General features: G+C 42.4%; 1 protein-coding gene across 1 annotated transcript in view; it reads left to right on the top strand.

Annotated features, from left to right (window-relative positions):
• Positions 1-21878, top strand: part of ST7 (suppression of tumorigenicity 7) — a gene marked incomplete at its 3' end in the record, with an annotated part of 156923 nt that overhangs the window by 86244 nt on the left and 48801 nt on the right. The window contains exons 3-8 of the mRNA XM_082001783.1: positions 8237-8396; positions 13719-13773; positions 14335-14450; positions 15612-15687; positions 18080-18234; positions 21503-21600. Coding sequence (XP_081857909.1) covers positions 8237-8396; positions 13719-13773; positions 14335-14450; positions 15612-15687; positions 18080-18234; positions 21503-21600 — 660 coding nt within the window. The remainder of the gene's footprint in view (positions 1-8236; positions 8397-13718; positions 13774-14334; positions 14451-15611; positions 15688-18079; positions 18235-21502; positions 21601-21878) is intronic.

The raw sequence follows: 21878 nt of genomic DNA, 5'->3' as shown, positions 1-21878 counted from the left end.
AGACAGTTTGTGCCCTCTGGAAATACCTTACAGAGTCACACAGGAACAAAAACCCTAAAGAGAGACTAAATTATCTGTAACTGAATTCTGTGTATACCGTGATTGCAAATGTAGGTACATTTTGTACTGTAGTCATGAAGGCAATTTCTGAGGAATGAGATCAGTAGGAGACTTGTGAGCAAGAAATTTCTAAGTGTTGTACTTTTATGGAAAGTACAAGAAGGAAGTAGCAAGCAGTATTCGAGACTATGGTATGAAGAAGAGGGCAAAAGGCACCAATAGAAGCCTTCCAAGAAAAGATTAGACTGAGTGGGCCTTAACCGAAGAAATTCACTAAATGCTGCATGACAAAATCTGTTACGAACAAATTGAAGGAACAGTGAGGTGATGGAGGAGTAGACACAGACTGAAAGAAGACGGAAAGCCTTTTTTGTGGACCTTCACTACTGCTATCAGTTGTTATCTGCTGTTCATATGCCACCGTTCTAAATGTGCAAAAGATACATAGGGCAGGCAGGTAACAGCCAGGAACCCTGGACTGTAGGGACCAGTGTCTGTACTGAGAGGAGCATGTGGCCTGTAAATGGGATGATGGAAAAGGACTCAGCAGACATGGGCATGGAAAGAAGAAACTGCAAGTTGAACAGACCATGCATCAGGAAATACAGCTGAGTAAATTCTAGTGAGGTAGTGCTAGCCAGTCACTAGCCCAGTTGTGCTTCAGATTAATTATTTCTTAATAATCTTGCTGTTTACCAATGGTCCTGTTACATGCTGAATTGCCTGCACTACCACCCACTTATCTGTCACACTACACAGCATCTGCAGTTCTAAAGGATTCTTAGTCCTGGTAATGGTATTAAGTGAAACTCTTTTATAAAATAAACATTTCTCTTGTCAAATCTACATTGCTGGGATATTTTTCAGACTAGATGTGCTAATATTCCTTGGAATTTTCCACCATATGGTCTGGCAGATTTCTTTCCATTATCAGCTGGCTGCAATTCCTAATCAGAAGGAGAAATCACAGCACTGCAGGTTATGAAATGATGGAAAATTCCATCATTTCAGAACTGTGGTAACTGATGGGAGAGTGAATGCTTTTCCTATTTCATGTTTGGGTCATGAAACAATGATTCTGCAGAGTTCAGCTTTGGGCAATTGCATGCTACGTGACTCCTTTGCAAAACATTACTCTCTGGTCTTATTTTGTCTCTTACTTTGTTTTCATTCTTTAGGTAAAATTCCGGCCTTGCTGTAGGCAATGTGACTTAAATAAAGCAAGTATTTCAGACCTTCTTTCTTTTCCGGATAACTCAGAAATGTGCAGAAAATATTTTTCTATCTATCTATCTCAAGCATTCTCCTTAATAAGTACTTGGCTACAGCACATAGTTTAAAATGAACAATTTAGAACATACTTAATTCATCCTTGCACTATTTTAGGCATCAAAAATAGGAAGCAAATTAAGTCCCAAGCTGCATTAGAAATTTTGTATTGGACACTTGGTTCCACCACAGTTAACTTTTAATCCAGTAAAAAACAGGGTTCTGTCTCACAGAATTCAATGAGCTGTATTATATTTGGTGTCTGAGAGGCTAAGGTTTTCCACAGGTAGGGTAATAAAACCGTCATGAAGCACAACAAACGTCCAGTAAATGCTGTGAACTGGAACTATGTAAATGCCACTGAGATTTCTAAATAAGGCCACATATTTAACATACAGTTATCACCAGAGTGAAAATTGGTTAGGAAATGCGTGTGGCATTTGCACTGCAAATGATGGAGTGTCAGTTCTAATAAAGCAGAAGCAGAAGTGAACCCCAGTCTTGAATCTCCACCAAGAATGCCTCGTTACTCTGCTTCAGAGCTTGGGACAATAATATGAGTTTTCCGCTACATGATGAGAAACATTCTACAATGAACAAGTACCAGGTCTTTCAGAGATAAGAATTAGAAAGCCAGTCTACAGAGGTAGAGCATGAGTGCTGAGTCTACACACTGGCTAGCACTGAGCAGCTGGGCTGTCTGCTACTACCTGAGTATGTCTATAGTATGTGAGAGTCCCAGCCTTTTGTAGCCAATGGTGCTTGTACAGGCAAGTCTGAGAAAGGACCTGAATAACACAGAAGGGACCTGTCTTATTTTCTGTAGATATTAATTGTTCTTCTGCTTGTTTTGTTACCTTTGTGTAGTCTGCTGCAGAGGGACAGAAAGGTAACTGTCATGGTTTAGCCCCAGCCGGCAACTAAGCCCCATGCAGCCACTCGCTCACTCCCCCACGGTGGGACAGGGGAGAGAAGTGGAAGAGTAAAAGTGAGAAAACTCATGGTTTGAGATAAAGACAGTTTAATAGGTAAAGGAAAAGCCGCGCACACAAGCAAAGCAAAACAAGGAATCCATTCACCACTCCCCATGGGCAGGCAGGTGTTCAGCCATCTCCAGGGAAGCAGGGCTGCATCACGTGTAATGGTTTCTTGGGAAGACAGACACCATCACTCCGAATGTCCCTCCACCTCTTCCTTCTTCTTCGTCCCAGCTTTATATACTGAACATGAAGTTATATGGTACGGAGTATCTCTTTGGCCAGCCTGGGTCAGCTGTCCTGGCTGTGTCCCCTCCCAGCTCCCCGTGCACCCCCAGCCTGCTCGCTGGCAGGCCAGCACAAGAAGCTGGACTGTCCTTGACTACTTAGCAACAACTCAAAATATCAGCATGTTATCAACATTTTCTCATCCCAATCCAAAACATAGCCTCACACTAGCATCTATGAAGAAAGTTAACTCTATCCCAGCTGAAACCAGGACAATAATGGAGTTCTGGATGTTCCCACAGACTCCAGGAAAGCCTGACAATTGTGCAGGGACAATCTTTGGTGGCTGAAAAGTGATACGTGGTAATTGTTCAAAGTTTCTGCTCTGCTCAGCAGAGGCTGACAGGTCAAGGAGAGCAGAATCTTTATAAGGAGTCCCTAAGAAACTGTAAACACTTGCCAAGGAGCAGATAAGAGAGGAAGGGTCTGTAGGAAGGCAGGCTATAGCCCAGTCCTCAGACAAGAGAAAGGTATAAGTAGCTGGGTTCTACCCAGTGTTGTGAGACATACTATACTTAATCCAGGCAATATATTGTTTTCTTTCCCATTTCTGTGTTTCCAGAGGTAGATGAAGAGTAAGTAAATAGCTATTTATTTTGAATAAGCTGCTCGTTAGCACTGCATGTATCTTCTCATGCTGACTCCTTGAGATAAGACAAGTCAGGGTTTGGTAACCAGGAGCAGAGTCTAAGAGGATGCTAAATGGGTGCATTTCACCCAGAAGGAATGGGGCTGCATAGCCTTCAAGACTGAGACACTGAGAGCACGGTCAGAGGTGTACTGTTTCCTAGCACCATGCTGGGCAGGACTGATGGATCTGTTTGAGTCACTGGCTACCGCTAACAGCTAAATAAAACAGACCCAGGGCTTGGTTTGTCTGAAGGCAAGTGGCATTGTATAGTCACATCCATATGGATAAACATTCTTGCCTCCCAAAACAGGATTCCATACTGTCTACTGGAAACAGGCCCCTAGGCTGTGATATTCCCCAGAACATGTCCAGTCATTGCCTGGGAGAATCACAGAGTCACAGAATCTTTGGCTTGGAAGGGACTTTTAAAGGTCAGGAGAGTTGGCACAGGCCAGGCAGCGTGCTAGCAAACAAACAGCATGGATGACTGAGCCAGGCAAACCTGTGCTGTGGTCCCATTGTATTTATCAAATAGGCTTAACCACTGAATCAAGCTCTGCTATCACTATCCTGTTCCTCAAGAGAGTAAGTTTCATTTAAATCCATTAGATTGGTTGTTAGCACCCCTCATATTAGAAGAGTACTCCAAACCTTACTCCTCTGAGACCTGGAAGCCTCATTACAAGGCTGAATGAGAACTCTGAGCTCTGGAAGTTGCCGGCAAACAAAATCCTTCAGTGCTTCTGTTGAAGACTCAATACACATATGCTACAAGAGGACTACAGAGAGCGTTTGCTGTAAGAGAGGATGCCTGTCTCAGAAACGATAAACAGGAAAGCATAATTCGAACTGGTGATAGAAATCACTGCTTGGTCCAGTGAGAACCACCATGAAAGCCATCCCTTGTGAACTGATGCATTTTGATGGAATATCTGTTCTGAAAAACCAGGCAGGAAGATCAGATACCTAAGTGATGCAGGACAGATTTGTTGCTACACAGAGAAATAGAATGATCCAGGATTGTCTGTATGTGATAGCAGAGGTGAGAAAGAGGATGACAGTAATGTTTTCATTGCACGGGTGAAGAGAAGTACCTGCCCAGAGCAGCTAAAGCAAATAGAGTGCGAAGAAAGTATCTGAAATGCATTAAGAAGATGTATGAGCGATTAACCAGCTTTTACTTCACCCAAATGTATTTGTTTTTTCATAGCCATGCATTTGTACAAATCATCAATAAGGGTTTTCCAAAATCTTACATTAAGCATTACTCATACCAGATCAAAAAATATAAATTCTAGATTTGTATTTCTAGACACACAGAAAGCTGGAAATGTTCAGAACAGGATTTTAACTTGGCCTTTGTGAACATAATGGTTTCAAAGATCCCTTGAGGGTATGTAGATATTTGACCCCATTCCAATTTGAAAGCACAGGCACCAACTAGAAAGAGAAGTTTGCTACTGCTGTGAAGGGGACAAGGTCTGTGAAGATGAGCTTCCCTCCTGCTGTATGTATATGGCAGAAATGACGTGGCCTTTTCTTTCAGAAATGGGGCAGAAATGATCTTTTGCCTTAATTTCCTCTCTGATCCAGATCTCTTTCAACGGTTCATTAATCCTTAGAGTCAGCTATTATTCTGACAGATGATCTCTCACCTGCTGAACTGCCAAAAGCTTGTTGACTTCACATTGCTTTCAAAGTGGCTGGTGCAGTTAGAAATGAGGTTTCAAAACAACTGACACTGTCTGAGAAAGGTGCAAAAATTCTGCGAAGAGAATATTGTTTTGACTTCAGTACCAGATTACAGATTACCTTCTCATACACCCTGAACAAATCACTCCAAGCAAAGGCTTATTATGATGATGATTTATGGCTTTAATTTCTAAGAGACTGTATGCATTGAGATCTGGCTGATATTTCCTGGCACTGGATTAACTCAACATTGCAAATATTTTTCAAAGCTTCCTTAAACAATTTACGAGCTTTAATGCCATTTCTAAAAGTAATTAATGTATTTTTAAGTCTAGGGAGGCAGACTTACAGCCAGTTCTGTCACTCAGCTGAACTGTAGTAGTGACCACATATATATATACATTCTTTCTGCTTGTACCCTCAGTTTCACTGAACTTCAGTGTGACAGTTTTCCAGCTGGTACACATTTGTGCAGGGCAAGTGGGCTCAAGCATGCTTATGTGCTGCTCACTCTCCTTCTCTGGTCTTTACTGACTTTCTATGTAAAAGCTGATTGTGGTTGAAATAATGAGGAGGAATTTATTAGCACATTTTTAAAAATCTATTTTTTTCTTCTCTTACAGCAAGTATGAAGCTTGTTAGATATGGTCTATAACTGCCAAGAGCTTTGAGCAGTCAGTCTGGCAGCTGTACCTCAGTCCCTGACTTATGTTACAGTAATACTCTTGCCGAGTGTTCTTTGCCCCAGTACAATCTTTGATTCCTAACAACCACTCCCTCAGAGGCCTTGGGCAGGTAGAACTGTGGCTCGTGTGCCTTGATTTGTTCAAGCTTCAAAGTTTCCAAAGATAAAACAGAAACAGATGCTCACGGCAGATCTGTGACTGCATCTTACGGCACAGCCTTTCTCTCACGGTCGGCCACACGCTGCCTGTTTAGGTTATGATGCTCTTTTAGATTGTAAGATTTACATTCTAAACCCTTTAGAAAGTCTTGTGTGCCTAAGAGCATGGGAACAGCTAGAACCAAAGCTGGCTCACCTGTGCCAGCCAGCTCCTTGTCCACCATCTCCAACATTCGGAGGCAGTGGTGTGTGCCAAGGGAAGGGTATCAGCTCAGTGATACTCCTCAGCCCTCTGTCCCTGGCTCCCCTGGGCTTCCCACCTGGGCACTGCTGCAAGCGCAATGCCGATGGAACAAGTACAGTGACAAATGCGCAGTGGAGCCTGTGTAGGGAGGAACTGTCTAGGCTGTGTGGGTTTTCCGCAGTTTGTCTGAGATGCAGAGTTCTTAAAGATCTGGGTGTGTTTATGTTCTGGTTTCTGTGTGACCATCTGTTTATCTTCCCAAGTGCTTGTGACCTTTATGTGTTCAGATAGCCCTTCTGCCTTCTCCTCATCAGACTGCTCCATTCTTCCCTGTTGATGTCTCCTAGAAGAGCCATTAAATTGTTTTGGGGACTGAGTGATCTCCAGGGCTGCCACACACTCTTGTGTGAACTTGTCTCAAGTGGCCACCAGCTACATTCCCACTCCATTCTAGTGCAGCTAGGGTCAGCTTCCTCCGTATGAATGCTCTAGATCCTTTAACAACACCGCTGAATTTAGGGGAAGCCCCAGTGCAGAATGCATTTGGAGTATCCTTTGGAAAGGAACATATTCTTGCTGTGCCGGAATATTTATCTTCTGGATATATCTTATGGAATGGTTTAAAGAGGGGGGAAGAAAAAAGTATGTCTTGTCTACAGACAATCCCATGGAGACAGAAGTCAGTTCGATTATATAAAGGGCTCAAGAGAACATAAAAATGAAAAAATATTGTGGAGGGAGAGTGTGGAGCCCAGCCTGAACCTCTCTGCAGCAGGTAGACTCGAAAGAGGCCTTCCAGAGCCTGCTGGCTGCTGGCCGGCCCACCAGAACCTGCTCGACAGCACGCTGGTGGTGTGAGAGGTGTGAACACAATCCTTCCACTGTTGCTGGTTGTGCCTAGTTGTAGCAAGAATTAATAAATAACCTTTTTTATTGGTGGAGATTTTGTAAAAGCTTTCAGCACTGGCATAAAACATGGAGACACCAAGTAATACAGAAAGGGCAAAGATCATTCATTCACAATTTCTAGTGTAATCAATATTACAAAATACTATCAAATTTTTCAAAATGCCTTTGATTTGCTTTTGTTTCAGTTGGCATATAGATGTTTGGGTGATGATTCCAGTGCAACTGTAAAATACACTCATTTTACATACTCGTTATGAGTGTGTGTGCCGGTACAATTTTTACAGTAAAAACCTTTTCCCTATTTATATGAAACAGTCTTCATTTCCAGATTTATGTGGTTTCCTGAAATGTGTGTATTCGTACCCAAGAATATAATTTCTTAGTGAAAATACCACAAATATATATTTACGTATATAATTTCAATTCTGAAGGGTTCTTTCAGGCTGTGGAATGGTTTTCCAAGTAGAGCTCTGTAAATAATCATTTTTTTTCTGATTTGCTAGCTGAACCAGAAGTCTGAAAATAAAATTAATTTGGAATCAGCCCAAGTCAGCCAAACAAAAGAAAACACAGTTCATTTGGGGCAGGGGGGGAGTCCTGAAAGGAATAGGATTCAGCTTCCTGGAGTTTGCTTGCTATTTTTAACATTTTTTAAATTAAACTCGGTAAATTCCTTTGGAAGCGTTACTGGGAAAATAAGCAAACCTGCTTTTCCTTACTTTGCCTGGACTGCAGAGGGTGCTGGGGAAGGATGAGGCGAGAGCATACTCCTGACTGCACCATCCCACTTGATGCCAGACAGGGTGGAACCGGGCTCCTCGTTCGTTTTTCCCCGAAATCAATTTAGAGGAATGCTCCTAACGATTTTTAAAGCCTTGAAAATAAATAATTTGACGTAAGGTTCTTTGGGTTAAAAAAAACAAACGAACAAGGGGGGTTTTTGCTGACAAGACTGAGATTTTTCACCTCCTGTAAACCAGGTTTTTAAAGCGATTTGCCAGGTTCGGCACGAACTTGGACCAGATTTAAACGCTCACTACGCCGCCACAGGGAGGGAGGCAGGCCGCTGCGACGAGTGAGCCTCGGTGCTCCTCGGGCAGGGGCGGCGCGGGCAGGTGCCTCCCCCGGGATGGCGGGGAGGGAGGCGCGGAGCCCCGGGGAGCCCCGGGGCCGGCCTGCCTGCGCCTCCTCCCCTTTACGGTTGCGGCGCAATGCCGAGAGACGGGAGGGCGGGCCGAGGAGACCGGGGAGCCGTTAACGGCCGGGTGGGGCGGGGCGGGCGCGCGGGCGCTGACGCGGCGCGCTCTCGCTGTCTGTTGCAGATCTTCGAGTGGTGGTACTTCCGCAAGTACGGGACCTCCTTCATCGAGCAGGTCTCGGTGAGCCACCTGCGCCCTCTGCTGGGCGGGGTGGACAACAGCGCGCCCAGCACCGCCAGCGCCGCCAACGGGGACGCGGACTCCAGCCGCCAGAGCGTCTCAGGTGAGGGGCGGCGGGGCGGCGGGGCTCACCCCTCCGCTGCCTCTCCCTCGGCTTTCGAGGCGGCGGAAAGCGGAAACTTTGCTTCTGAAGGTTCCCTGGGTCACTCAGCGCCGAGGAAATTGTCTGTTACGTGCCCGAGGAGGGACATAGCGGGCTGTTGCCGCTGGCAGCCGGCCGGTTGGTGAGCTCTCGAACCGGGCGCAGGACGAAGCTGCTGGGTAGTGGCGGAGCCTCAGTGCTCCTGCCCCGAAACACCCCACGCTTACCTCGCCCAAGGGTGCCACGCCTGACTTGGGCCCAGGCCTGTCGTGGCAGCAGAAGCTAGGCACCTCTTGGGCGGCCTGCCGTAGGCCCGCGGTACAAATGGCATCTCATGCTGAGCCGTGAGACCACATAAAGCTTCCTTTAAACTTGTTTAGTTGTCAAATGAAAGGCAGAGCTGCTTCACTAATTGCTCTGGCTAATTACATCTTTCCAAATCCAGGCAGTGCTTATTGCTCAGGCTGCATTGCCAATACATCTTATTGCCTCCTTGTTCTGAAAGCCCTGCTAAATTGCACATGTGCTTTCTGCAATATCATTTCTAAAGGCTGGCAGTATTTTCATTTAAATTCTGTTGAATAAACCAACATTGTAAAAAAACAACAAAAAAAATCAGAAAAAGATGTTGGGAATGCCCATCTGCTTTTGCATCGCTTTATTTTGTAGATAGTGCAAGTAGTATGGAAACAACATTTGGATTTCAGTTTAGTAAATGGAAGCACAGTGGCTTTTAATAGCTTAAGGGCTTGTTCTGTTCCTGACTCTGCTACCAATTTGATTTGTGACTGGGCAAGTCATAACACAATCAGGTTTTAAAAAAAGGCTTCCAGTTTAGGGGGCCTGATTTCAGGCATTTGGGGCTCAATTTTGGTGATCTTCCAGGCATTCACAGCCCCTATGAGTTTCAGTGCAAGGGGTGGGTGCTGCAAATCAGGCTGCAGGTGTCTGACTTTAAGCCATTCAAGCCTTTAAAGTTGACCCTCTGGGGCTTCTTTTCTAGTGCATATGATTATTCTGGATGAACATATGCATGAAGAGGTGTTTTGAGAGTTTTACATGAGCAGTATAAATGTATGAGTTGTAATTTTTTTATGCGTTTATATATTACTGTAATGAATACAAATTTACTTGCTCTGGTGAAAAAGACAATGCTAAATCAGAAGACATCAGCTCTTATGTGGCGGAGGGGGGGATGTCAGTTTTGAACTGAGGCAGTTTGAGTCCTGTTACAGCTCTGCCACAGGAGGACTATCCCTGCAGGTCACTTAGTTCAGGTCACAGGGTTTGGGATTCTGCTGAGGCACTTTGAGGCGGGTGCCTGGTTGCCTGAGGATGGTTCCCCTAAGAGGCAGGCCAGCCTGCCTAAAACGAATCAGCTCCCCAAGCACTGATTTTTTTCAGACTGAAGAGGAATCCCAGGGGAACTTGTCTCCCTGCTTGGGTGACTTAGCTACCTGGTGGGGGGGGAATGAATTGAAAGCTTAGCCCATGAGTGATGAACATGCTGAAATACTCTTGCTTCTGGCTTGAGTTGGAGATACTCACTGTTAAAGAAAGTCAGGGCAGGAGCATCTCAGCTTGTGTTCCTCATCTGTAAAACAAAGCTTACCTGTTTCATCCCTAAGCTTGGCGTACAGGCCATAATCTTAATACTGGAAATTAATTTAGCTTTCATTAGGGATGTGCCCCTAGAATCAATTATGATTTCATTAAATATTTCCTCTGCAGCCTTTTAAAAGGTATCAGAATTAACAAGTGAGGAAAAGTGAATGAAAAAACCCCAAGTTCAGTTATGGAGAAAACATTATTGTTTAGCAGCTGAGGTGCCTATGTCTGTACCTGACAAATTTTATTTCTGCTCTTCAGTGTTCATGAAAACAAGCCAATAAATATTATCTTTGATCTTACAAGTTAAATAGAATAGGTGGCCTCCAAAAACCTTTCTCTCTGAGTATTTCTACTGAGAGAAGTCTCCATACATCAGCCAGCAAATTCAGCTGCTGTCATTCCCATCTGAGGAGAGGCTGTGAATAGCAGCACTGCATGGTCCAGGATATTAGATTTGCATGAACCAGCAGGAAACATGGGACGGCTTGGAAACACCTGTGTGCACTCATCAGTGCACTCATTCACACTTCAGCAGCTCTGAAATAACTCCCATCGTTTTAAAGCAGAAGGCACGGTATTTTGACTAATGAAGTTCACCCAAGCATCTTGACTTCTCTGATACAAAGGAATAATGAAGGAATGTGTTTGCTTACAGTGCATTGGCACTCAAGTCTTTGACCTGGGACTCTCACAGGGTCTCTGGATAGTGTGTCTGTACAGATAGCCTGTTATGCGTGCCTTCAGAGAGATACCGATGCTCAAAACTTAATAATTGAACAAGGAGCTGAAAGATTAATCTTCAATAAATCCTAATTGCTTATATAAAGTAAGGACATAGATGTATTATTAGTTTGTATTGTAACAGAAAATGTAACCTTTTCAGTTTACCATGCCTCAACACTGGGATATTTCTTTTGCTATCCAGCAAGGTGAAGATGGCTTTTTCACTTGGCTCACCATGTTTTCCTATGCAGATATTTGACTATTGTAGAATATTGCAGTAGATATCTTTGTCAGAAAGACCAGAGGAATGGTTGTTGTACTGAGACCACGGTATCAGCAGATACCAAGACAAAAGCAACAAAGAGCACATCATGTTTACCTAGCCAGACAGATGCCAAAGTACTCCCACGACAGGAGGTAGTAATAAAAGCCCTTCTTCACCTCCCCTTTTCCTGCTACAGTGCTGAAGTACTGCATGCTTCGGATGAAGTATAACCACTTAAATAAAATGAGCAAAAAGAATGGTGTCACTGTGATCAAATAGTTGTTGCCTGATCTTGCTGGTTACAAATAGAACAAGCCAAGCCATTGAATTGTACCTCTGGAACTGAGAAGGCTGATGTTTATTTAATATTTACTATGGTTTGAAAGTCATATTATGTAAAAACTGTCAGATCGAAGCTTGTCAAACAGCCTTACCCTCTGGCCGCACAACAGAACAGCTGAATGTCAATTGAGGACTCCTGCTGAGTAAAACTGGTGGAGCTTTCTAATATTAGCTACCTGCTGAAGTGGTTAGTTGAAAGATGGAGATGTATAATCAATGTTCTCTTCCCAAACATCTTCCTTCTCCCCGTCTCTGTTTCATGCACGTGTTAGGTGATGCAGGTACCAAGCTGAGGGCCCAGCTCCTATGCCTCTTGACTAGCTTTTGTGTAGCTGCAGGTGTCGTTATGTTATTGCAAATGATTTATGTAAAATGCTTTCTCTCCGTGCCACTTTAGCCTCATACTCAGAAATGGGAGCTATGTCCATGAAAAAAGAGAAGGACTTAACTTGCTGTCCTGTATATCTGTCTCTTTCTTTAATGGAACAGGCATAAAGGGAACAGGCGTATGCTTCCCAGTGGAAGTATGCTTGGGGAGGAGTGGCTGGAGAGCAGCCTGGCGGAAAGGGACCTGGGGGTGCTGGTTGACAGCCAGCTGAATATGAGCCGGAAGTGTGCCCAGGTGGCCAAGAAGGCCAACAGCGTCCTGGCCTGTATCAGGAATAGTGTGGCCAGCAGGAGTAGGGAGGTGATTGTGCCCCTGTACTCGGCACTGGTGAGGCCGCACCTTGAATACTGTGTTCAGTTTTGGGCCCCTCACTACAAGAAGGATGTTGAGGTGCTGGAGCGTGTCCAGAGAAGGGCAACGAAGCTGGTGAGGGGTCTGGAGCACAAGTCTTATGAGGAGCGGCTGAGGGAACTGGGGTTGTTTAGTCTGGAGAAGAGGAGGCTGAGGGGAGACCTTATTGCTCTCTACAACTACCTGAAAGGGGGTTGTGGCGATGAGGGTGTTGGTCTCTTCTCCCAAGTAACTAGTGATAGGACAAGAGGAAATGGCCTCAAGTTGCGCCAGGGGAGGTTTAGATTGGATATTAGGAAAAATTTCTTCACTGAGAGGGTGGTCAGGCATTGGAACAGGCTGCCCAGGGAGGTGGTGGAGTCGCCATCCCTGGAAGTGTTCAAAAAACGTGTGGATGTGGTGCTTCAGGACATGGTTTAGGGGACATGGTGGTTCTGGATTAATGGTTGGACTTGATGATCTTCAAGGTCCTTTCCAACCTAGTGATTCTGTGATTCAGTGTTGTATGGAGTAGATACCCTACTGACTCAGTATCCCACCAGAAAACTGTTGCTGTGATCTCTTTAGAAACAATGTCACAGAATTTCATAGGGAAAAACCTGCTGGTTGACTTCTGGTGGTGGAAAGCACTGGTGAAATGCTGCAGGGCCAATGCTACTGGTGAGTTTTTGCAGAGCACCATGTGAGGGGTCATCCAGTAGCAGATTTGCGGTGGAAGGACATGCTGCCTCTCAGTGAGTCTTTGTTGCAAATACTGGGTTTGACTCTGGTCTCACCTTCACTGGTTGAAATGAAGAGAACGAATCTGGTGTTAAAGGAAGAAAAGCCAGAATCAAGACCTCACCTTTTCAAAAGCTGCAGAAGTTGATTTTTGTGGGTTTTTTTTTTTAGTTCTGTTCTGAATTACATTGTTGTGGATTTTCCTATCATTTCCTACCTGTAGTGTGAAGAATTTGCATTTTTCTCACCCCTGAGAGAAATGTATTAAATGCCTTTAGTGTTCCCAAACCTTTACAATGCAATTAACTTTTCTCTGCCAATCAACTTCAGCATCCTTTGTCAACCCTGGGATGCTTATAACTTGAGTAAGGTCAGCAGATGTTGCCATGGATTTTTTTGCTTCACAAGCTAAGGAGGAATTAAATTTGGCAACTGTAGCTGAGATTCTCAGTGATTTACAGTATTAACTAGACAATGAAGTTTTCCTGCAGAAATAACAAGTCCATAGGGACTGAGTTAATTGCTGTTTTTCCGTGCAATAACCCAGTGTGATCCCTCTTCAATTCTGCATTGTGGTAAATGTGAGCCCTGGCACTAATCGGTGTTATCTTTTCATCTGACATTTGGAGCTCTGTTAGTGGTTATTTGTCTGGAATAATAACATTTGTTGACACTAATTTATAATGAAATTATTATTTAAACAGAAGAACAGTCTGGTTATTTGCATCTCTTTGCTCTTGATTTTTTCTTTCCATTTTCACCCATAAAAACTAAAAGTTACTTGATAATACTCATTAGAAGGTAACTGATGTTTCTGATAAACCTCCAATACCTCATTGTAATTTGGGAGAGATTCATTATTGTGTGTTTCTGTTTATGACAGAATGCAAAGTCTGGCGAAATCCCTTAAATCTGTTCAGAGGAGCTGAATATAATCGGTAAGTGCTACAAAGTTACAGTTTCAGGCATAGTGCTGGGTTAAGGGCCTTGATTGTACTTTGCCATTAATCTAACTCAGAGGTGGAAAAACAAAACCAACTGTGGACACTTGTGCTCATGCCAGGTTTTTCTGTCATTTTTAAAATGTTTCTGAATTAAAAGGAACTTAAATTCATGCTCATGCACTTGCTATTTCTGCAATTTTTGGTGGTCTTATTAAAAAAGGAAAACCTAAACATGGTGTACCCAGTACAGTAATTCTGTTCAAATCAGTTATAGCAAACAACCTTATGAATTATATCTAGGTTTCATGTAGTCCTAATGTTTGAATATGTGTGTTACCTATTTCCAGTGTGTACTTTCCAACATCCTCATTAGCTTAGGTTCAACTACTGTTGTTCCATCACAGTACAGTGAAATGGAATGCATGTTGGTTAGAAGATTGGCTAGGTGAATTTAGTAAGCTATGCCCATCTCCAACATCTAGGATTCTTGTCTGGATTCATTTCGCCAAATGTGACCTCATTAACCAAAATGTCTCTTTATTGGCATATTTGCAGGTATACATGGGTAACAGGGAGAGAACCTTTGACTTACTACGATATGAATCTTTCAGCACAGGACCATCAGACATTCTTTACATGTGACACAGATCATTTACGGCCTGCAGATGCTAGTAAGAGACATTGTGAACAACCATTTTTGCTAGTAGGTTAATGATTGTTTTAAAACGATGCAAGAAAAATGCAGTCAGACATCGGTCTCTTGGGTAGATAAGGAAAGGTAAAAGTTTGATCATGCCTGGAAGGCTGTTGCTGTTGGGTTCGTAGTATTCTAGAGGTGAACAAGTATTTATACAGGTATAAACTAGCTAAAAATTTGTGTCACTATTTTGTTCTACTTTCCTGCTGAAGTGATTCAGGGTACCATTGGCAAGTGTAAAGACCTGTTTTTGCTTCCTGTTTCTTGAAGTGGCTTTGAACGTGTATAGCTTAATTTGCATCAGCTGCAGTGTAGTATGTTGAGTTACATTATCTAGGTCCCATTTAGTCTACGCTGACAGAAAAGGGAGTGCTTTTGTAAAGCTTGAGTCCTATGTTTCATTCCCTCACATAGTTGGATGCTCTGTAAAAAATGGAAACAACACATTTACAACTGAATTTGATGTAAACAACTTCAGCTGTATTAAGCCTTTACTGTTACATTCACGTGTTGACTTTGGTTCTGCTAAAAATGTATGACAGTGATTTTAATCATCAGGATTTGCCTTTGAAGAGACAAATCTTCTTCGTCTCTTGGGGAAGGATTGATACTGACAGTTGGGCGCTCCATTCTGAGGGCAGTTATAAAGGAGAACATACTGTGCTTTTTTGACACACGATAAGTATGTATCCTATTTTCTGAACTCAGTGGGCTAATTATGAGGTGATCTGATTAGACTGGATGTTGGTTCCATTTAACGTTCACCTAAAGCAACAGCACAGTAAGGAACTAGAATAAGAATCCCAACTATCCTTGTATTCTTCTGTGCCCTGTTGAATCTGCTTCCCCAAGAGGAAAAAGCTGCTTGTCACCTGTATGTGATAGTGCAGATGGCATGATCTCTCAGCCAGATTTTCCATGGAAAAAAGTTCAACTAAATGAAAGAATAAAGCTGAATAGTTGGGACAAAAGCTCATGTTGATTATGTATCTTTTGAGCGACCACTGAGCTCTTTGAAATGCTCTGGAGTGAGTCAAGCTGAGACTAATAAATTCTGTTATTACAATGCAGTAGATTCTCCTTGTTAACGCTGTAATGACTGATATGCCCCTGTTCTGCTTTGTTTATTGAATAGTAATGCAAAAAGCCTGGAGAGAGAGAAACCCCCAAGCCCGAATTTCTGCAGCACATGAAGCTTTGGAATTGAATGAGTGAGTGACAGCACAACTAACATTTATTTCCTGTTATTTAAAAATCCATTTGATGATAGCTTAAGGCAGGGGGTTTGCTACAGTAATTTTTAACCATGATTATAGGCCTGTCACGGGAAGACCTACAATGGGAGGAAAAAAGCACAGCTGCATGTTGTGCTAGCCACCCAGAAAATCCTTAGGGCAGTGATAACAATGGGAGTCTTCCCATTGATGTCGGTGGGCTTTGGATCAGCGTAGCGAAGTGGTAATTAAGTTGCCTCCTGATGACCGTATGAAATATGGGATGGAGAGTTCCCTTTTGGATTTTTCAGTCATCCTGAACAGAGGGAAGAAAGAAGGGACTCATAAACACCTTCTGAAATACTCATTTCATAGTGTGAGAGAATATGATGTCATTTTCTGGGACTTTTGGTCTTTGAGTCCGTAATTTATTTTCTCAATGAGAAGTGTAGTATTCTGAGATCCCACAATAAACTCAGTGCTGTGATGCTTTACTGGCATAGCAAACTGTATAAATGTTGCCAAAGTGCATAAAGTAGAGAAAGTCCCTTAGGTTGCTGTCAGAGATTACTGCGTTGTAGAATTCCATAAACTGGTGCTTTATGGATTGTCCTTCACATGTTTCATTAGAAGGAGGAAAAGAATTGTTTGTTCCTGGACAGCAGTTTAGCTGACAGCATGTAGCATAAAAGGCTTTTGCAGAAGTGAGCTATAAGCCTATCCTGTTCTACTTGCGTATCACAGAATCACAGAATGCTTGAGGCTAGCAGGGGCCTCCAGACATCATCTGGTTCAACCCCCCAGTTCAAGCAGGGCCACTCTCCAACAGCATGTTGCACAGGACAATGTCCAGACAGCTTTTGAGTATCTCCAAGGAGGGAGATGCCACAACTTCCCTGGACAACCTGTGCTGGTGCTTGGTCACCCTCACAGTAAAAAAGTGTTTCCTGATGTTCGGACAGAACCTCCTGTGTTTTAGTTTGTGCCCATTGCCTCTGGTCCTGTCACTGGGCACCACTAAAAAGAGCCTGGCTCTGTCCTCTTTGCACCCTCTCTTCAGGTCTTTAAAAACATTAATGGTTATCCACCCTGAGCCTTCTCTTCTCCAAGCTGAACAGTCCCAGCTCTCAGCGTTTCCTCATATGTGAGGTCCTCCAGTCCCTTAATCATCTTCATGGCCCTTTGCTGGACTCTCTTCAGTATGTGCCTGTCCTTCTTGTACTGGGGAGCCCAGAACTGGACACGACACTCAGGTGTGGCCTCACCAGTGCTGAGCAGAGGGGAAGGATGACCTCCCTTCACCCGCTGGCAACACTCCTCCTAGTGCAGCTCAGGATACCATTTGCTGCCTGTGCTGCCAGGGCACATTGCTGTCTCACGTTGAATTCAGTGTTCACCAGGATCCCCAAGTCCCTTTCTGCCAAGCTGCTTTCCAGCTGGGTGGCCCACAGCAAGTACTGGTGCTTGGAATCTTGTTTTCACCCAGACCTGTTGTTACCTGCTCCTCAGCTCTTGACTCTTTGTGAAATGCAACTAAAGGCAGCTGCAGCCTGATTCTATTTCTGTATAAGGAAGAATCTTATCAGCAATGTGCTTTGTATCGGAAAGAAGTCAACAGGCTATATCCCACGTAACTTCAGCTGCTAAAAATGTGGCCATCGAGTTTAAAGTAGTTGCCTGGGCTCCCTCTATAGCCAATGAGAGCGACACCCCCATTCAGCAATTCACCCTGTTCTTAGATAGATGTTTAAACATGTGAAATGAATGGCTTTGTGAAGATACTCCTTGTTGGAGGTGGAGGGGCACAGATAGTTAAGAGATCTAAATTAGACAGCTAAAAGCTGGATGAGGTGACTCCCACCGCACATTTCACCTTTCTGTGAAAAAGAAATTTCACCTTTTTGTGTATTCCTAAAGCTGCTTTCCTGTTTGTTTGTGGTTTTTGTTTGGTTTTTTTTTTTTAATCTTTACAATTACAGTTATAACTTGTTCTTTGCATATGACAGGTCTTACAGGTCTATTGATTCTTTTCATACCATTATAGTAATGGAGACATTTTGTGTTAAAACAATAGTGCATAAAACTAGTCTTAGTTTCCAAAAGGAGTGTGGCTCACTGATGTAGGCCACAATTGCTTAATGAGACAGTGCTTTACTTTCTGAGGCAGTTGTCAATAGGTTTACTCAAGTGGCTGAGTGATGCAGTACCTACACACAAGAGTCATGATCTGGTTGCCAGAATATTTATTCATCAGAGTAATTCATCAGAAAGATGCCCAGGGAAAACTATATTGCCTCTGTATTTGGTATATCTTTGCCAGTCTGCATGTCTTTGTATAGCTTTTACTTCATGCAACTTTCTCATGATTTTTCCTCTGATATTTTTGCAGGTGTGCTACTGCCTATATTCTCTTGGCTGAAGAGGAAGCGACAACAATTGTAGAAGCAGAGAAGCTGTTCAAGCAAGCTTTGAAAGCTGGAGAGGGCTGTTACAGGCGCAGTCAGCAGTTACAGCACCATGGTGCCCAGTATGAAGCCCAGCACCGTACGTGTCTTTGGAGGGAATAGCCATTTCTAAAGGGAGACAGGTTCTGGAGAGTTCTTTGGGTTTTGGGTGGGTTTTTTTCCCTCTCAGAATGATGTACTCAGTATTTAACATTGGCTGGAATATGGCTGTAAAGCCAGACTATTCCGTTTCAGTGTTTTTGCTTGATTCTGTTGCTGGGCTAGCAACACTCAGATTACAGATGCACCTTTTCTTTGTTGTGGCAGAAAATATTGTAGCATGTACTTAGCAGAAAAGATAGCAGAGCCAAAAGAGATCTGATACTCAGAAAATGCTGGACACTCTTTTAGTAAGTTGTGCTGAAGTGCCTTTAGCCATTTTGAAAACACGGGCTCATGTTGTGAAAAGGCATAAAGAATGATGGAAATGGGAGTGAAGTGATATTTTGCCAGCTTTTTTCCATCAGCTGTGAGAGTAAATACATATACAACATTGTTCTGTATACAAGTTAATGAGATCCGTTAACCAGTGTGACATTTGAAATGTTAGTTGCATACATTGAGAAAGGTCACAGAAACATAAAAATTAACAACTGGAATAATACAGTGCTCTAATTGAAAGCCTAGATTTTTTTTTTATTTCGCATAAGCAGATTTAGCTGCTGTGATGCTTCTTAAACCTAAGAAAATACATGAGGGCTCACTGCCAGTAAATGAACAAAAAGATAAATAAAGCAAAGTCTAGGTTATTTCTAGTCTACAACGGCTACCTCAGGCAAAAATAATACCAATTACATAAGTACAAGCACTAACATACTTTGGACATCTTCAGGTTTCTCAGGACCTGAATTCACAGCCTCTGGCTATCTCACATAATTTGAAGATTGCTGATAAAGGCTGTACATAGTGAAATTGTCTGTGATCTCTGGTTTCAAAAGTGTACACAAGTCTAAACCTGAAAACCTGAGGTTTTATAAAGCTTGGGGATAATATTTTAAACATTTGTTGGTTATAAAATGGTATTTAGAATGATTTGCTTATTTTTGGAGAAAAAATAGAGAGCAGCTGAGCCCTTGAAGCAATTTTCAGGCTCTAGCAGGCTTGTGGTTGTCTGTGAAACCTTAATTTGTGCACTCAATCCATCCTGAGTGCAGAAAATGACAGCGATTCTATGAAAAATATACAATAAGACTAATTAAACACTGTCATGATTATTATGTCCAAGACAACCTGGTTAAGTTTGTGCAGGCAAGTATAAGTATGGTATTTTTGTAACCTGTGGATGCTAGATGGCTACTGTCATGAAATTTAACACCCTGAAGCTTCAGTATTACAGCAGAGTAAGCAACCAGCTGAATTGCAAAATAAGTGCATTGCCACAGAGCAGGAGCGGCTGAAAAGTGACTACCAGGTCTGGCTGCGGCTTCAGAGGGGGGGCTTCAGGAGGGCCTAGATCATCACACTTCTCCATACTACCCAGCATCCCCTTGATAATGTCAGTATGCACCCACAGATGTTACAGAAGTTGCAGCCTCAGATGGTGCCTTGGACACAGGGGCTTCAAGTAGGATTCTCTTGATTATATGCTGGACTTCTGCATGGTTTACAAAGGTGAAGAGCTCAGCTCTCTTTAGAGAGGAAGGACCATGGACAGATGTGTTGCAGTTACACCATGGTTCTGAGATGTCTGTTATTCCATTTCTGGTCCTTGAAGTTGACTTTGAGATAAAAGTTGACATTTCATCTTTTACAGGTGAAAAACACTATGTATTTTCTTGAACAACAGCACATTGCTCTATCTTTCTGCTTATTCATGTGTTTCATCCCCTTCATACAGTATTTCATGTTAGACTGTGAATTTTAAGAGTAAATAATGACTTCGAGTACCCCACTTAACCTCTTTCAAAAGATGCTAGTTTATAGAAAGTGCAAGCAGTCTTCTTTTTAAGGTGGCTCATGTCAGTCACCTCAAATCATTAGTCACCTCAGAAAATTTTGGCCTGAAAGGTTATCTCAATTTCATAGTAAGTAAATGCCTTTTGACCATTCCTTCTGAAAACGACTGAAAAGGAGCTTGGCCTGAAATGTATACGTCTTAGTTACAGTACGTAAACATGTTGAAACAGATGTGACTAATAAATTGTTTATTAAATATATAGGAATCCATACAGAGATAAGGAATTACGTAATATGAAATACAGCTAAAGAAATTCCTTCCCTCCCTTTCTTATTTTTTTCTTCTAAAGTCAGACCTTTCAACCTGCTGCTTAATCTATCTGAAAATCATAATGACAGCTTTAAAACAATTTGTAGGTACTTGAAATGTTTTCAGTGCACATCTTGTTCTTATTATGAAAGACTTGAAAATGTTAGGGACAGACTAAAATCTTTACAGACTGCGTACTATACACAAAGATAATTTGTAGCAGGTGTTTTATATTTTCACGATATGGTAATTTTTTAGATGATTAGCTGTCCACACATTTCCTTTTGGTCCAGAAGTACATTAGGAGTTCACATTGGAGTTATAGGGAAGAGAATGAGAAATGAAACAAATAAGAATTCTCCAAGAGAATAATTACTGCAGTTGTTTAGTTTCTGTCATCTTTGCTGTTAGGGCATCTTCCAGCACCTAGGACTCTCATATCTGAAATGTATTAATTTGCCATCCATAATTAGCAGTGTGAGGAATTTGAAAATGATAATTGGATAACAAGTAAAGGCTGTGTAAACTAAAAGTTCACAGGGTATACTACTTTTCCTGTAAACATTAAGGAAAGAGACTCTTAGAGGATGAGGATTTGTTTTGCTACATCTCCTGTTAACAAGCATGTACATCCTAATTTACAAAAAGGGCAGGATATAACATGCCTTTTCATGAACGCTCTTGTCGTAACCATATATGTGAATTGGTAAGTAATTTAATGTTGTGTGTGTGACCACAGAGTTTTGTGCTGTGTTAACTTCACAGCGATTCTTCTTGCCTCACTTGGTTACTTGATGGTCTGTACCCTACAGCATTCTCTGTGCCTTCAGATCTGCTTATATTTCTCAGGTGTAAGGCCAACCCATGGGTCCTTATTGATACCACTGTATACCTGGGGTAATTTCACTGGTTTCAGTGATGCTATGCCACATCTAAACCATCAGAATTTGGCAATTTTTTATTAAAATTACTGTGAAAGCATTGATGATAAAGAATAAGAAAAAATGGCAAGAAAAGTGTGTTTCCTTTTGTGTTGGAATATTAAATGAACCTGTGTTCTATCTTTTTTATCTTAACGCTGTTTCTTTTTCCTCTTATACAGGAAGGGACACCAATGTGTTAGTTTATATTAAGAGGAGGCTGGCAATGTGTGCAAGAAAGCTGGGAAGGACCAGGGAAGCAGTGAAAATGATGAGAGATGTGAGTTTGGATTTGTTTCGCATGTGATACTTAGATAATAGTAGCATAGAAATGGTACGCATTTGCTTACAAGTTAGCATCCATTTCTGCTGCATGCAGCACTGCTGATAGTCATTTTATATGTGTAATGTACATAAAGATTATGTACTTAAGAGGTCATTTGTAACATTGCGAAAGCAGCTCTATGAAGTCACAAAATACCAGACAGACGGTTGCCCACACAGACTGAATTTCCCATCCTGGTACATATGCAGTGTAGTGCAGTCTTTAATTACTTG

This window comes from Phaethon aethereus, assembly GCF_964289735.1.
Source record: "Phaethon aethereus genome assembly, chromosome: 1".
In the NCBI taxonomy this organism is placed as follows: domain Eukaryota; kingdom Metazoa; phylum Chordata; class Aves; order Phaethontiformes; family Phaethontidae; genus Phaethon; species Phaethon aethereus.
This window is presented reverse-complemented; position numbering and strand designations above follow the sequence as displayed.